Raw genomic sequence first — 18,447 nt, 5'->3', positions numbered from 1 at the left:
GCAAAGCTCTACAACATGTCGAATGAACAGAGGGTAGATTAGGTGAACAAGAATCACAGCTGTGCTTGTCATTAGAATCCAAATGATCCTGCAGCCCTCGTAATTAAAATACGTCATAATAATGACCCCCCTTTTTTACAAGCAAAGACTGCACTATCATATTATAATCATAATGAGTACATCTATCTAATCACACATTTTTCATCCGTTCAATATGTACCTTAAAGGGAGATTTGCCATTTATTTAATACTCTTATCAACATGAAAGTGGGCAAATATGCTTGCTTATGCAAATACATTAATATGTTTATTATTGGAAACCAATTAACAGCAAAAAACAATGACAGATATTGTCCAGAAACCCTCACAGGTACTGCATTTAGCATAAAAAAATATGCTCAAATCATAACATGGCAAACTGCAGCCCAACAGGCAACAACAGCTGTCAGTGTGTCAGTGTGCTGACTTGACTATGACTTGCCCCAAACTGCATGTGATTATCATAAAGTGGGCATGTCTGTAAAGGGGAGACTCGGGGTTACCCATAGAACCCATTTACATTCACATATCTAGAGGTCAGAGGTCAAGGGACCCCTTTGAAAATGGCCATGCCAGTTTTTCTCGCCAAAATTTAGCGCAAGTTTAGAGCGTGATTTAGTCTCCTTGGCGATAAGCTAGTATGACATGGTTGGTAACAATGGATTCCTTAGGTTTTTCTGGTTTCATATGATGCCAGTATCTTCAATTTACAACTGAGCTTGTTACAACCTCCAGATCCAAGATGGAATAGCATCCGAGACCGGCGGTGGTTTTTAAGAGATTAATTAAAAATTGCATGTAATGTGTTAAAAGAAATTGCATTATTATTATTAAAACGCATTATTATCACGTTAACTTTGACAACCCTAGTTAGCATGCCAACCCACTAACTAAAACTAAGATGGCGAACCTGGTAAACAATGCTAATCACCAACGTGTTAACATTGTCACTGTGTGCATATTAGTATGCTGATGTTAGCATTTAGATCTTACTCATGTTTCTTTTTTTATTTTATTTTCTTTCTTTCCACAGCCATCCGAGTGATCTGAAACATCGTTTTCACCGCCACCAATCATCCAGCAGTCTTCATGGAGCCTTCAATCACAACAACGTCCCGGACAGCAATCTGCCACTGGTGGCTGAAGAGCAGGAGGAGCACCTGGATAGCAAAGGGCCGGTATACGACCCAAAACAAGACGTGTTTGTCAGCCTGTTTGTAAGTTTTCTTTATCTTTTTCTACTCGACATTTGTTTGTGCTTCACCCTAAAGCAAAACCTTATTCTTCACACCTTTAGTCTTTGTGACAGAGATATCTGTTAGATATGAGATCTGGGTTATGATAGACTGTGAGGCAGACAGCACAGCAAATACGATTTACAAAAGCCAAAGTAAGCGATTAACTAGTTTTGACAAGAATCCACAAGGATAATTGAACTCAGCTATCTAAATGGACGGAGATAAAAGCCACGTTGAGCTGTCTTGTTCTCGGTCATGGTTTGTGTTACGTTCCAAGAACCGGCAGTAAGCACAGATTTAAGCGTGATTACACTAAATTCCTGATGTGAGGCCCGTGGCTCTCGCATTGTTCTTTGAAACGCCCCTCCATGAGGTCAGAAGTCATAGTAGGTAGTACTTGAAGTTGGAGAAAGCAAGCCTCTCTGTGCCACATGTGTTGAATTATGTTCTTAGTCAGCTTACAGGTGCTTCTAGTTAAAGCTTCTTGATGCATTAACTGTGAAAACTTAATGCTCCCCGTGGCTTAAACTGTTGGCAAATTTAAGACAGCCTATTAAAAACATTTTGTTCAAACAAAAAGAACCAGTCATCCAGTTGTGCGGTTCAAAACGAATTCTGCAGGGCCATTAGAATATTATTATCCTCACATACGTTGCTGTTCCCACAATAAGTTCACATTATTGGTCCCATGCTATGTTATGGTGTCACATGACGTTGGTCGGCGCAACAGTGTGGATAATCTCGGTTCTATTCTTCCTCCAAGAAATCTCTCCACCCTCTGCCTCCTGAGAGCCATCCAGCTGCAGCCAGATCGATGAAACTCCTCGCCAAGATTCCCAAAGATGCCGAAGCTGTCATTGTTTTAGTTGGTAAGCTCCGTGAGTTCCGACAAAGTAGATCGGTTCGAGGAATTATGTCTTTTCTTTTCTTCCGTTTTTAGAAGCAGCTAAGAGATGAATCGGCTTGTCGTGAATTCTCCATCAAGCTGCGCTTCAAATACAAAAATAAAAGAATTAAATTACATCAGTTTAACACCATAATCATGTCATACATCAGTTTTTGTCTTTAGTTTGTACTGCAGTGTTACACTGCTGTTAATGTAAAGTCAACATCTCTGCAGCTGCTTTGCTACGCCCCCTGAGGACCTGGAAAGCTTTTGCAGTTAAGCTGCATGATTTCTTGATTTAGCAGCAAATTAGCACTACAAATAGATTTCAATGAGGAGGAGACTCATTTTGCAGATCCATTTATGTTCAGATATAGATATATATATATAAACACCGATCAGCAATAACATTAAGACCACTGACAGGTAAAGTAAATAACATTGATTATCTCGTAACAATGACACCTGGCATTGGGGGGGATATATTAGACAGCAAATGAACATTTTGAATTTTGAACTTTGTGATGGAAGCAGAACAAATGGGCATGCGTAAGGATGTGAGCGACTTTGACAAAGGGCCAAATAGTGATGGCTAGACGACTGGGTCAGAGCATCTCCAGAACTGCAGCTCTTGTGGGATGTTCCCGGTCTGCAGTGGTAAGGACCTACCAAAAGTGGTCCAAGGAAGGAAAACCGGTGAACCGGCGACAGGGTCAGACCCGAGGCTCATTGATGCACGTGGGGAGCGAAGGCTGGCCCGTGTTGTCCGATCCAATAGAAGAGCTACTGGAGCTCAAATTTCTGAAAAAGTTAATGCTGGTTCCATTAGAAAGGTGTCGGAACACACAGTGCATCGCAGTTTGTTGCGTATGGGGCTGCGTAACCGCAGACCGGTCAGGGTGTCCATGCTGTCATAATGTTATGGCTGATTGGTATATATACAGTATATATTTATACTTTTATTGCAAATTACTATGATTTATATATCCACAATATGTGCAGTATATATTTGCAACTTTTTTTCTTGTATTTTATACACCCAGTGGTGCATACAGAACAGCAGAGTAAGATAGAACAATGAAAAAAGGAGAAAAAAATACATACATAATGTACATACTCACATACATACATACATGTACATAAGCATTTCCACACGTGCACATATACACACATACATCTATTGACATACACATGTCCACATATGCATACATAGTCCATGCATGCATACACATGCAAACATAGATACATATATACATATCTTACACACATCAACACTCACACACATACACATACTGTACATACAAATACATACATACAAAAAAAAGGAGGGGTGGGGGTGTATCTGTGTCTTCTCCTCCTCTATATTGTGTATGTCTATTGGTTATGTCTATTTGTTGCCTAAGGTCTGCCTAATATAAGTGTAATTAATTTCATAACTTATGTTGAGATATTGTAGAATAAACAGGTGATGAATGCACTAATAGCTGAAGAACAATCACAGATTCTGTTACCAAAATATGTAACCCCTTAAGTGTCCGTCTCCTCGTGGCAAACAGACATTCTCAAAGCTCATCTAAGATATCCAATTGTTCTGCCCATCCGTGTCCGCGTAGCATAAATCACGCTTTGTTCAGAGGTGTGAAATGTCTGAAATGACTAAACTTGTTGTGGTTTCTTGTCGTTTCCTGTCAGGCTGTGTTGAGTTTCTGGAGCAACCAGCCATGGCTTTTGTCAGGTTGAACGAGGCAGTCCTTCTGGAGTCCGTGCTGGAGGTCCCCGTCCCTGTTCGCTTTATTTTCGTCCTGCTTGGTCCCAGTCAGTCCAACGTGGACTATCATGAGATTGGACGCTCCTTCTCCACTCTCATGTCTGACAAGGTAGATACACACAACTTTAAAGATGTAAAACCATATTTCAATCTGATGATTAACCCTTATGCCTCACTAGGGACATTTTTGGCTTTATGTTTATTATTATTTTGGTTGTTCAACTTCAGCTTCAAGTCCAACGTCAAGTCTGTGATAAACTGTGTAGCCAAAATAGAGACACTCAGACCCTCAAGGAAAAAAAAAAGTCCCCATGAAACCCATTAAAAACCACAACCATTACAGCATAAAACCATGCATTCTGTCATATCAGGCTTTCAATGTAGAACCCTGGTTTCAAAAATGTTGTGTTTACTATTTTCCACCAGATTGAGCCATTTTCTCATGTTTGCCCTATGAGGCACATTTTCCACTAGGGGCATTGCTGCTGTATAGAGCACTGGAGTGTTTGATGCAATACATCAAAATCAATGTTGTTACTAATCATTGACATATACCAAACTGGGAAAAATCCACCCCAGCACTGAGTATACGGGAAAAAACCCCTTTTTTTTTTTTCTTTTTTTCATTAAAAACAAAAGTATTATGGCCATATGTAAACAAACTGGCATTTAAAGGGTTGCATTTTGAAAATGAATGAATAATTGGTAGTTATGATCAGGACTGAAGTTGGTTAAAAGATTCAACTCAGTAAAAGTGGAAAATAATATTAATATATAGTATTTTATACTATGTTTTTGTCATCTAAGGACATCAGAGCTACTTTTTTAACGGGATGCACTAGTGTTGAAGGATTGAGTCGCACAAAAAAAGCAAAAAAAACAGACAAATTATGTAATTAATACACTCTTAAACATTAGGAATTTGATTAAGAATGGATATGGTTTTAAAATAAGAAGACATTAAAAAGTAATTATGCTCTTCCGGGGCATATGTTTGTAGGTGCTGTTATTCAGTGATGTGGTGGACATCTAAGGCTCATCATTGTTTAATTTTTTATTATTTTCTTTTATTTATTTACCAATTTTCACTGAATCACAAAGCTCTTGCAGAGAGGACAGAAAATGGCGCCAGTAAGTCGAGAGAAGGAATGGAAAAACATGCAAAAAAAGCTGCTAATTATCCCCCTCCAAATAATTTATGAAAGAGCCCTTTGGATGTCTTTGTGTTGCATCAAATTCAGTCTGGTGATGACATTCAATTGTATTTCATTGCAGAACTTCCACGAGGTGGCCTATTTTGCTGACGACAGACAGGACCTCCTGAATGGTATCAATGAATTCTTGGACTGCAGCATCGTCATTCCACCCTCAGATGTGGAGGGCAAAGACCTCCTGAAGACAGTGGCTGACTTCCAGAAGCAGATGCTGCGCAAGAGGAAGGAAAGAGAATTCAAGAGGCATCAATCAATAGCTGGAATAGAGCTGAACAACAAAGGTACTCTGTCAAGAGCCTCTTTTCCAAGCCAAATCCTCAGTTACTAGGTTTCGCGGGAGGCACCTCTGATTCTACAAACCGATGTTAGGCCTGCAATGCAAGCACAGATCGACCCTGAAAGTCAGACTGTTTTTAAATTGTGTGCAGACCATTCCCTGCATTTGCATTGTTAAGAACATAGATGTGTTACGTTTTACAGCTACGAAACAACAGAACAAAAAGCAGAGAAAAACTGTTGTACCTTTCAGTAGTTTTGCAAATTAGTGATCTATTGGTTAGATTGGTTGTATATCCAAATTATGTATCAGTTAAAATTAGGGATGAAAATATTTAATCCCGCTTAATCGCATGATTGCCCATAATTAATCGCGATAAATCACAAGTCAATCGCACATATTAATCTGTTCAAAATGTACCTTAAAGGGAGATTTGTCCAATATTTAATACTCTTATCAACATGGGAGTGGCCAAATATGCTTGCTTTATGCAAATGTATGTATATATTCATTATTGGAAATCAATTAACAACACAAAACAAGAAACCAGAAACCCTCACTCATTTTTATTCACATATCTTGAGGCCAGAGGTCAATGGCCATGCCAGTTTTTCCTCACCTAAATTAAGCACAAGTTTGGAGCGTTATTTAACCTTCTTCACGATGAGCTAGTATGACACGGTTGGTTATACCAATGGATTCCTTAGGATTCCTAATTTCATATGATGGCAGTATCTTCACTCTAGCTTCAAAACTGAGCACGCTACACCGTCCAGAAGAACGATTGCGTTAACGCGTTAAAGAAATTGGTGGCGTTAAAATGAATTTGCATTAATTTGTTATTATTATCATGTTAACTTTGACAGCCCTAGTTAAAGGGTCTTGAGATGAGTTAATTAATAATTAGCTTTTTCATTCAAAAGTAAGACATTTACAGTGGTTGTATATTATCAGGAATAACATAACTTTTAAAACTCGTAATAATATGATTAATGCTTTAAAGCTGCCGTCCACCTGTTTAAAGGTCCAATCAGTATTTTTTACCATATACATTTGGTGCATCAATATAAATAATAACATGAATAACTAAAGTGTTTGAGATATATTATAGATACAAAATTCATATTCTCTTTTTCTTTTTCTTTTTCAATACAACCACTCGGGGGTGCCAAAGTTAGGCATTTTCCAATCACAAGGATGGCATTATTCTATATTTTTCTTAAACCCTATGAAAAGAAATAATCCAACAATTCATTAGTCCATCTCTCAATACTTTCCAAATTCCCAACTGTGTCAGCCCCAACCCTTCCAACTAAAGAGGTAAATATCACAAAAACAAGTCACAAATATATTTTCTAAAAACGCTCAGTAATTTCCTAAAACTGCTGGGCACTAGTTTTTATGAAATATCACTTAATCAGGAGTAAATTTGTTGGGGACTATTTTCTGCCGCGGATTGATACACATTTGTTGCTCTAGTGAGTATTTCGGGTAGCAGGACAGTGTATGTGTGATGATGATGATCAGTAGTGGTTTCTTTATGTAATGGAGCCTGTATCACCCCCCTAGAGGTGAGTCCAGAGGAGGAGGAGGAGGGAGACCAGGAGGTGGACCCGTTAAAGCGCTCAGGGATCCCTTTCGGAGGCCTGATCCACGACATCCGCCGCCGCTACCCACATTATGTCAGCGACTTAAAAGATGCCGTGGACATGCAGTGCATCGCCGCCGTCATCTTCATCTATTTTGCTGCACTGTCGCCCACTATTACCTTTGGAGGCCTGCTGGGTAAACTGAAACTACAAGAAACAAGATATTTGGATTCTATGTCATTTTTGCTACCTTGTGCTCTGAAGATGTGTTTCTGGCTGTTTTTTCACATACAGGAGAAAAAACAGAGGGCATGATGGGAGTGACTGAGCTCATTGTGTCAACTGCAACTCTTGGAGTTATATTCTCGCTGCTTGGTGGTCAGCCCCTCCTCATCATCGGCTTCTCAGGACCCTTACTGGTGTTTGAAGAAGCCTACTACAAGGTACTAAAAACAGAGTAAATGCAGTAACTGCCACACATAGATATAAAACAATACATGCGACATTACGTCATAGCTAATGGGATAATCGTCTGCCATCCTGGGTATTGTTTACAATTGCCACCTATGACCTATGTAAGATGGCCGCCATATGGTTCCATCCCGGAATAGCAAGTCATTAGAACGTGTCACATCTAACGGTTGCGTCCGAAATTCCATACTAACATGCTATAAAACAGTATGTGATATATATAGATTTTGTAGTATGTCTGACACCTTAGTATGAAACCAATATTAGGCAAATTGCATGTTATTTCCAGTGAAATATTACAGTATGGAACACTGGACACTGCGGCGGCATAAATATCCCACAATGCAATGTGGTAGCGATGACAATGTTCATAACAGACGTTGACGGACGGCTCTGTAACGTCAATAATGCTTCAATTTAACTGTAAGTGTAAGATTTCACTTAGCTTAACATAATATATATTTTAAATTAATTCAGACTTTGATTCTCACAAACCGTAGTTTTGGTCACATGAGGTTGGCACGGGTTACCATGGTTACACGTCTCCAACCGGCAAGGAGGCTCTCAGGAAGTGACGACGTTAATTACTGCTCAGTGCATCCGAAAAGATACACACCACTGTTTATTCACACAAAAGTATGTTGCACGATAGTACACCTGTTTAGTATGTAGTGCATAGTATGTGATTTTCGGACGAAGCCAATGTTTTCTATCTATGCTATAGCACACATCGCACACACGTTGTTTTCCCTGAACATGGAGCTAACATGTCTGTGTCTCTTCACTCAGTTCTGTCAGACCCACGACGTGGAGTACCTGACCGGTCGCGTGTGGATCGGTTTCTGGCTCATCTTCATTGTCCTGGTGATGGTGGCAGCGGAGGGCAGCTTCCTGGTTCGCTACATCTCACCTTTTACCCAGGAGATTTTTGCTTTCCTCATCTCCCTTATCTTCATCTATGAGACTTTCTCTAAGCTCTTCAAGGTAACAACCCCAGACATCGCACTGCACATCGAGTTCGATAAGAATTTGGACAGGAAAAGACACGCTTTTATGCATATTTCCCCATAACGATTCATTTATTATGACTAATAACACAATACTTATTTAGGTTGGTAGGTTATTAGGTTGAATCCTTCCCTTGTCATATCTGCAGAAAGCCACTGCAAACAACCAAGAGAGGATAAACTGAGACTCTCTTCTTGTTTCCAGGTGTTTAAGGAACATCCTCTGATGTCAATGTACCCCAGTGACTTCAGCCCAGCTTATGGGCATCAACAAGTTGATGACACCCTCCTCAGCCAGCCCAACACTGCTCTTCTGTCTATGGTCCTCATGATTGGCACTTTCTTTGTTGCTTTCTTCCTCAGGAAATTCCGAAACAGTCGGTTTTTAGGTGGCAAGGTACCCTGCTTTACTGAGTCTCTTAAAAACATTCAATTCAAACAATGGATGTCATGTACTGCAAGCCGTTTTAACATCTATTAGCTAGACAGGATATTCATTAGAGATATCTGCAACGTCACTTTGCCTAGTCAAGAATCTAATATCTGCAACTAAATTATGACTATATATATATATAACTACAGTTTAATTCTGACTAGTTATAATTCCAATTCTGTCTTTAATTTCCCTCAATTGAAGATATCTATATTGTCCTTTTTAGATATCTTAAATTTAATTTTAACTCGTCAGAATGACGTTACAGATATCTTGAATTGGATTTTTGACTAGTCAAAATTATGTTGCAGATATCTCAAACTCGAGCTATGGATAGTCATAATTTAATTGTAAATATCTACTATTAAGTTATAGATATCTTGAAATTAATTTTGATTAGAGATATCTCATTTGGAGATATCTTTAACTTACATTCTGCCTAGTCAAAATGTAATTACAGATATCTTGAATTAGAGTTTTCACTCTGTGAAATGACGTTGCAGATATCTGTAATTATGGGTTTTGGATTATTGTAGAAAATAAGCTCTGTGGCAAACAAACATTTATGATACTTACACGTTTTGTTCCGTAAGATAATCTCCACAAATGAACACCACGTTTAGGATTTTTTGAAGCGTGAATGCAATAGCCAGAAGCAAAAAGCTAACGTTAGGCTATAAACAAACTACACCACGGTCGCATGACAACGAGGCTGTAACGGCGGACGAGTCAGCGTGATGACGTTTAGTAGCCTCATTTTAGCCACTTGTTAGCAACCGCTTTTTTTAAGACACATTAAGGCTTCAAAATTTCACGATTGGGGTATTTATTGATATATTATATATCATAAAACAAAACGTTAAAATCTCTTCAGCTTGTGTTAACCACAGACCTCATTTCAGGCATCTAACTAAAAACCCATTAAAAAAAAACATTGACTTCCAGACAAGAGAACAGGATGTGCAAAAATGCTAACTCATTTCCGGGGTTAAGGACTCATTCCTGTACATTTGTATGTAATAAGAAGTGTGCTGAATGTTGACTTGATTTGATTGGTGTTTGGTTTCTCAATATCCCCAGGCCAGAAGAATCATCGGTGACTTTGGCATCCCCATCTCAATTTTAGTTTCAGTGTTGTTGGATTACTCCATTACTGACACTTACACACAGGTAACTCTACAGTTGAAGTGCATTTTTATTACAGTTCCAACAAATCAGGTCCTTTTCTCGGAACTTTAAATTATTTTTATTTACTTTCAGAAACTCAATGTGCCGTCGGGCTTCTCAGTCACCTCCCCTGACAAGAGAGGCTGGTTCATCAGTCCCTTTGGTCACAAGCAACACTTTCCCCCCTGGATGATGGGAGCTTCTATTGTACCGGCCATTCTTGTCTTCATCCTCATTTTCATGGAAACTCAGATCACTTCGTACGTACAGTATGATTATCTACCGTGGTAATGTTTTGTAATAGTGTGGTATGCTTTTTTTTTTACTAGTTTTACCTCTAATTTTCCCTCCAATCTATCAGATTGATAGTCAGTAAGAAGGAGCGTCGCCTGGTTAAAGGCTCGGGGTTCCACCTGGATCTTCTGCTCATCGTCATTCTGGGTGCCATCTGTCCTCTTTTCGGCCTGCCGTGGCTCACCGCGGCCACTGTGCGCTCCGTCACTCATGTCAACGCCCTCACCGTCATGAGCAAAGCCACGGCACCCGGCGAAAAGCCCATGATCCAGGAGGTGAAAGAACAGAGGCTGACCGGACTTCTTGTGGCTGTCCTTGTTGGTAAGAGGAAAGGGAAGGATGGGAGTGTGGGGTGCTGCTTAATCATTCACTAAACTCCACCCCGTAACAGCTATTGTCCAATCATAGCTTATGCTGAGTACACACGACACAAGAATCAAGGACAGACGATTAAGCAGTCAAGTGGGAAAGAACGATAACCAATTGAGAACCAAGCTGACTGAAGCAGAAGGACAACCACCGCCGTCATGGCGGTCGCTGCTAATGCATGAGCTCATGCAAAATGTGAAGCATAAAGTAGTAGTCAGATGTAGCTCAGAAACGGAGGACCAACTTGGTGATTTATGGCAACAACGCAAGTGTTTATTTAATATGTCTCCATGTCTCCATCCTTCGTGAATTTTTGTTACAAAATAGTGCAAAAAACTAACATCGCCAGAGTCCGACATCAGAACTGCGCCCATAGCAACGGTCTGTTATACATAGCAACGGTCTGCTATACATAGCAACGGTCTGCTATAAAGAAATAACAGACAGCAGAACGCCGTGATCAGAATCGATTATTCAACAAAGCCGTGTAATAATCTATTTTATTATCTGGCTGTGGGGGTTGTGTGTTTTTTTGTACAGAATTATACAGTGCAGGAATTTCCAGGCAATTATTTGTCTTGAAAGAAAACACGGGTGGCACTTCTGCAGCTCCTGCATGTCTAGACATTCGTGAAGTATGAATCATCCGATTTTACATTCTGTTTACTAATTGTCCTCAAAATGAACCGAAACATTATTTTTTCCAAATGAAAATTGTTAAGCTCAAAACGCCATGTCTGACATTGCAACACTGTTTTCATCCACTGACGACGGGTACTATTTTTGCCAGCAGAATATCTTGTTTCAATTAAGGTAGGGTTCCCAAAGTAGTCTCAAGTATTAGTTTGATCCAGTTTGAGTATACAACCGTAATGACTCATCGTGACTGTTGAGTCTTTGTTTGATTGAAATGCTGTTGGGTTTAGGAATAAGACTTTTTGGATTAGCCCAAAGAGCGTTTCAACCAAAGCAACTTGAACAGTGAATATGTTTCAAATAAACATTGACAGTATGTTTGTCATGAGGGCTGTTCCCTCGTTGAATGAATAATTCTCTCCGCTGTTTGCAGATTCTTGTTCATGTGTGTCTCAAAAACAATAACATAATTTTTAAACCTCACCTTTAACCCCTTTTTTACCCATCAGGTATGTCCATAGTGATGACAGATGTGCTCCGCCTCATCCCTCTGGCTGTGCTCTTTGGCATCTTCCTGTACATGGGGGTCACCTCTCTCACAGGCATCCAACTGTATGAACGCATCACACTGATGGTCACGCCCGCCAAGCATCACCCCGACCACATCTACGTCACCAAGGTAACACACGCAATGCGAATGTTGACGTGCCCTCGTCTTCTATTATTAGTGGTGAGATGGAGAAGCCAAACCCAGCAGAGTGGTAACTGCAGCCGAGTCGAGGCAGCCTTTTTTCTGCAGTATTTGTTTTTAGCTTGGATTGATAGAGAGACCTGGTTATTCAGATCCCTGTATACATGAACAGCATCCAGTTTTTTTTTTTTTTTTTACAACTATGCCAGTCTTGGACTCCTCCACATCCAACAAATCTGTCATTTCTTTAACCAACAGAAAGTTACAAGCAAAGTAGGGATTTCATCTACTTCCAAGATGCATAGAGAAAGGAAAATGTTGCTGGAGTTTTGACCCCAAACAGAGAGTTACCTCAACAGTTGAGGATAAACACATTTGTTTTCTGGCTGCATTCATCACACTGTTGGATTTAGCTTCTCCAACTGATCATCGGTAATGGAATAATACAATTAATGTGTCCTTTGCATTACTAGTGTGAGATGTTAACTTTAATTTCAGTATGTAGATCCTCATTGTATTGTTTATCGTCATATTTGAACTGACTGACTGCTATGCAACTCTATCTCAGGACGCACCTGCACACATAGCAGAGAATGATTAAAAACCTGGATAAGGCGCTCATATACACATGGATGGCTTTCTAAACGGGCCTACCGGGGCACTTTGGGCCCCTGGCCTTCACTTGCAAAATGTCACTCAGAGAGAACCAGGAAAAAAAGACTCAAATTGACCAAAAGAGACACAAAAAAGCAACGAGACACAAAAATTCTTAACAGAAACCTGAACTACAAAGAGATGCAAACCAGCTGTAAAGACACACAGAACAACTATGAAAAGGGGGGAAAAAAACACAAAGAGACACAACATGACTACAAAAAGACACAAAGCAGCTACAAAGAGACACACAATGACTACAAAGAGACACTAAGCAACTACAAAGAGACACACTGAATACAAAGAGACAAAAATCAACCACAAAGATACACAAAATTACTACAAAGGGACACAAAATGACTACAAAGGGACACAAAATGACTACAAAGAGATGCTAAGCAAATACAAAGAGATAACATTACTACAAAGAGACACAAAGCAACTACAAAGAGGCACATAATTACTACAAAAAGACACAAATCAACCACAAAGAGACACAACATTTCTACAAAGAGACAAAAAGCAACTACCATGAGACAACATGACTACAAAAAGACACAAAGCAACTTTAACGAGGCACAAAGCAACTTGAAACAGACACTAAATGACTACAAAGAGGCACTAAGCAACTACAAAGAGACACAAGGTAGTTGCTAAGCAACTACGAAGAGACAAAATGACTACAAAGAGTCACAAATCAACCAAAAAGAGACACAAAATGACTACAAAGAAACGTAAAATGACTATAAAAAGGGGCAAAACAACCAAAGGCAAAAAATAACTAGGAAAGACCAAAAAACTACAAAGTGACAAAAAACAACTTCAAAGAGACACAAAATGTCCTCAAAGTGGACCCCCATCCCATACATTAGAAGGGCATTATGAAATGATTGAAAGGATCTTTTAAATGCCAGTATGAACAGGAGAAATGGTCACAGCAAACCAAAACAAAACCTGTTTAATTGTTCATAAGGGCACCTACTGTTGTTTTAAAGGAACAATAAGTAACATTTAGGGAATCTATTGGCAGAAATGGAATATAATATTAATAAGTTGTTTTCTTTTAGTGTGTAATCATCTGAAAATAAGAATTGTGTTTTTGTTACCTTAGAATGAGCCATTTATATCTACATAGGGAGCAGGTACCCTCTCCATGGAATCCGCCATGTTGCACCTACAGTAGCCAAGAACGGACAAACCAAACTCTGTCGCGTCAGCCACCGTAGCAATCCTACACGCTTGGCACACAAGAGAAGATGTAATCTGCAACCTCACTGCTAGATACCGGCCAGATCCTACACACTGTTCCTTTAAGAAAGATTTGGAAAAAAATGTGAACCTATCCTTTAAGCTGAGGTGAGGGGGGTGGGGGGATGATGAATATATACCTATCATGCAAACAACATACAATGCTTCCACTTCAGGGAGGCCAAGGCTAACATAATAAATGAAAATATGATACTGTAATAACTTTCATTGAATATAAATGAAACCAAGGACTTCAACACAAAAAATAGCAAAAACAAACATTAAACTAAACCAACTATTCAATTAAACAAAGCAGGAAAATGGGAGGATTACATAGACACAACTAGACTAGCACAACCAACATGCTGGCTTATAATACATTGTAGAAGCAGAGTAGGATTTTCCAGTAGATGGAGCCAAAAACATAGAGTTTTCTGTATGCTGGGGAACAGTTTTGGATTCACTGTGTTTAATGTGTCTTTATATGTCCTCTGTGTGTGTGTATGTCTCTACTGTGGTCTATTGGTTTTCTACACATTAACCATCACGTGTGTTGCTTCAGGTGAAGACATGGCGTATGAACATGTTCACCATCATCCAGCTGGCGTGCATCGTGGCTCTGTGGGTAGTGAAGTCTACCGTGGCCTCCCTGGCGTTCCCCTTCGTCCTCATCATGACGGTGCCACTGCGCCGCCTCATCCTCTCCAGGATTTTCGAGGAACGTGAGCTCCAGGCGGTAGGTTGGGTAGCGGAGACGCTCCAGGAATGTGTTTGAATCTGTGCCAAAATAATCTGATCCCATACAGCCTCTGGATACTTATTTTACAGCAAATTTAATACTAGATGGATGTTGGCATGTTTTTACATCTGTCTAACAGCAACATCTCTTATAGAAATCACTACAGATGAACTATGAATGATTTTTCTGCTCCGCGACTGCTTTCTTATGCAAATATTTTCAGATGATATGCAAATATTTCTTTTTCTAACCACAAAAAGAATCACGGTCCATCCTGAAGCGGGGCTCCATGTTTTCTTGGTTAGATCCCCTAAACCCATACATGTCATCACTGTCAGATTAAAACCTTCCATTTCCAAAATGTCAACTTTTTCAGGAGCTAGTATAAACAGCTTTGTTCTTAACATGACCACCGTTCGTGTTGTGTTCATCCAAAGGTCTTATGAACCCAAGGCACTGTAGAATCAAACTACAGAGGACCTTGAAATGAAGTTAAAACTTGGAAATTAACAAAATTAGACCTCCATGATGTCAGATCCCTCACCCTTATATGAACCAGATTATACACAGTATATGTATTTCTTTTTTTATTCTTCGCTTTGTTCCTCTCTACCAAACACATTTTGAACCAGATATTTCTGAATCTTTCCCACCTTGTTTCATCTAATCCAGACCAAAGATACATTGTTGCCTTTTAGTTCTGGTCCACTTCGTGTTCACACTTCACACTTTTTTGAAAACAAAGACCTGTAGCTTGCTCTATTAAAGGGATAGGCTGACATTTTAGGAAGTAGTTGGGCTTTCTTGACGAGAGTTAGATGAGAAGATCGATACTACTCACGTCTGTATGCTAAACATGAAGCTACGGAAGCTTAGCGCAAAGATTGGAAAAAGTCCGGCACATAGCCCCCCGTATAACGGTGAATTGTTTCTACGCTTTGGTTTTTGTAAGGATTAAACTAATATAATAAAACGTATTCATTAAAGATCTTAAAGCTGAAGTAGGCGAGATTGGAGCAAATATGATTAAAAAAAGTTATTTTCATAAAATGATTGCTATATCCTGACAGTACATGAAACAGGTAACCTGAAAAAAATCATGTGCCTCTGTGTCCTCTGGTGCTCCTAACGGCATCTGCAAGATTTCACATACCGGAGGAAAACAACCAGTAAGAGCTGATCTGAGGTCTGCTGTCCAGCTGCTGTCTATGAGAACCAAACGGTCAAACTAAGCAGTGTTGATCAAATATGAATCAACATTATGTTATTATGCCTATTCAACCAACTCTCTGCAAGAAAGCGAATAAGCGGTTTTCCCAAAATGTCGAACTATTTCTTTCATAATAGAGTGCTCCAGGGATGACGTATTTTTGTAGGCCAAACAGGAAGTTAGCATCGCCCTGGGTTCCCTCATGAAAAAGACAATTGGGTTTTGGATTATTGCAAAAAATAAGCTCTATGGCAAACAACTTTTATGACTTTTGAAGTGTAAATGCAACCGCCAGAAGTAAAAAGCTAACGTTAGGCTATAAACGAACTACACCACAGTTGCATGAGCGCGAGTATACATAACGAGGCTGTAAAGGCGGACGAGTCGGCGGGATGACGTTTAGTAGTCTCATTTAGCTACTTGTTAGCAACAGCCTCTTTGAAGACACATAAAGGCGTCAAAATTTACGAGTGGGATATTTATTGACGTATTTTATGTCGTAGAACAAAACGTCAATTGTTAACCACAGACCTTATTTCAGGCATCTAACTGAAAACCCATTCAAAAAACCCATTGACTTGCATCAATCATCCTGAGTTGCCTCATTTGGGCCTATGAGCAAGAAGCCTTGAATGAAACTGACTTAAGATAATTTGTCTTTCCACAGCTGGATTGCGACGAGGACTCTCCCAACTTTGATGAAGATGGACGAGATGAGTACAACGAGATCCACATGCTTGTATAAATTTAAAATTGGACCCAGCCACTAGGAATTCCTCCGCCCCTCCAGCTCTGACCAATCAGAGCGAGCCTCTTCGGAAACCTCAGTGCTTCTGAGTAGCGGTGACAAAGCATGAGGAGCTACCGTAATGGTGTTTGTAAAATATCCAAAAGCTATAGGTGGACGATCACTACTTACCTTTGTTTATTCCAGTCCAGCACACCTAATGTTAGATCTCTGTGGTGGTGGTGGTGGTGGTGGTGTAGTGTTAAACTCCCTGAGGCCAGAAAATAGCTCTGAGCATCCTACCTAAAGTGGACAGTGCAAATCTAGCAAAAAAAACTTAACTTACATGAACACTTTATCCAATTTTTTATCCTATCTTTCCCTTTAATTACTCTGCAGGTTCTGGGCATGAGTGCAATGTTGATGGTGACCTCTATAGGACTACAGCGGGCTGGATCATTTAGACTTATTTGTGTCCTGAAAGCGGGATATAGGGTCAATTTACTTTCATTTCATTTCATTCAGGAAGCAGATTTTCATAAAAATTCATACTTGTTGTGGTGAATTGACTCTAAATCCCACAGCCCTGAATTACACTGCCTGTGTAGTTTAGCTGCTTTTTCCTTTCTACTACTGCCACCGCCTATAGGTTGCAATGATGTGCAAACAAGGAGTTAAGTAGTCCTTTTCCTTTCTGTACAGCCTTTTAGTAATGAGCACTTTGACTGGGCAAAAGTTCACTTTCGTCACTGCCAACCGAGCTCCCTGGCACAAAGCCTCCTCTCTAAATGTAGTCTCCCCTTGAAGCCAAAATCTCTACAGAGACTGTGCAAGCCGCTTCAAGGGGGTGTTACTGTACTTTGTTAGATGTTTAATGCTCAACATGCCAGTCCACTGACCCCATTGTGTGACCTTAGGATGTATGAGTAAATAGCTAACATGCTCTCAACCTTATTTTTCTACTGTGTTGTATCTATTTATTTTGTGGACCTTTGGACTTAATGCCATGCCAGATTCTCAGTGATGTTTAAACTCCAAAACAGCTCAAACTGCTACAAGAGTTAGTATAACATTTTGAACATTGTGTAGGTTGACACATTCAGCCTATATCCACCCGCGCATTTTTCAGAGATGTCATGAATAATATAATAACTCTTGGAAAAAGCATAGGAGCTAAGCAAACACACAAGTCCTGAAAAACGCTGGGGAACAGCGGAGTGTTGGCAGGATGTATGAATGATGCATTGTACAGTAAGACTGTGAGCTTGGAATCACAATGTACCATCTGTGTTCAGAGTTGTTTTGAAATACCCCAGAGATTCAGTTTTCACCTCCTATATTGCGAGCCCACTATAGAATTTTAACAACCCTTCAGTCGTGACACCTGTAATCAGAAACCTTACGTCTGCCTCACAGAAACACCAGTTGTTAGAGCTACTGTACATAGAAATGACACAAAATGTCATAAGACACTTAATTATTCAGTAGCAAGCTGTGCACACATTTGTGTGATGCTTTTATTTAGGGAGAGGAGGAAGAAATTTAAGTGGTTTTACGAAAAGGACAGTGAGTTAGACTCCACTCTGATCAAATTTCCACTCAAAATACTTCATTGGGGAGCTCTCTATGAATGTTGTAGTAGAGGTCACATTTTCTGAAAGGTGCGAAGGATTGACCAATTTATAATAGATGGTTTCTGCACACTGTCAATTCCCAAGTTCAATATTAAGGGCCCTATCTTACACCCGGCGCAAAGTGGCGCACAGCGCAGCGCAACTATTATTGCTAGT

General features: G+C 39.8%; 1 protein-coding gene across 3 annotated transcripts in view; it reads left to right on the top strand.

Annotated features, from left to right (window-relative positions):
- slc4a3 (solute carrier family 4 member 3) overlaps positions 1-17,600 on the top strand; it is a 66,210-nt gene extending 48,610 nt beyond the window's left edge. For all 3 annotated transcript variants that reach the window (XM_037790825.1, XM_037790823.1, XM_037790826.1), the window contains 14 exons: positions 1,073-1,256; positions 2,041-2,146; positions 3,856-4,040; positions 5,207-5,426; positions 6,992-7,207; positions 7,306-7,454; positions 8,272-8,466; positions 8,695-8,886; positions 10,003-10,092; positions 10,183-10,349; positions 10,451-10,704; positions 11,898-12,067; positions 14,544-14,717; positions 16,598-17,600. In XM_037790825.1, the coding sequence (XP_037646753.1) occupies positions 1,073-1,256; positions 2,041-2,146; positions 3,856-4,040; positions 5,207-5,426; positions 6,992-7,207; positions 7,306-7,454; positions 8,272-8,466; positions 8,695-8,886; positions 10,003-10,092; positions 10,183-10,349; positions 10,451-10,704; positions 11,898-12,067; positions 14,544-14,717; positions 16,598-16,675 (2,380 nt within the window). In that variant the 3' untranslated portion in view covers positions 16,676-17,600. The remainder of the gene's footprint in view (positions 1-1,072; positions 1,257-2,040; positions 2,147-3,855; positions 4,041-5,206; positions 5,427-6,991; positions 7,208-7,305; positions 7,455-8,271; positions 8,467-8,694; positions 8,887-10,002; positions 10,093-10,182; positions 10,350-10,450; positions 10,705-11,897; positions 12,068-14,543; positions 14,718-16,597) is intronic.
- The last annotated feature ends 847 nt before the right edge of the window (positions 17,601-18,447 follow it).

The sequence above is a fragment of the Sebastes umbrosus genome, chromosome 13 (genome assembly GCF_015220745.1).
Source record: "Sebastes umbrosus isolate fSebUmb1 chromosome 13, fSebUmb1.pri, whole genome shotgun sequence".
NCBI lineage: Eukaryota > Metazoa > Chordata > Actinopteri > Perciformes > Sebastidae > Sebastes > Sebastes umbrosus.
The sequence above is the reverse complement of the archived record's forward strand: the minus strand, read 5'-3'. Positions and strand labels throughout refer to the sequence as shown.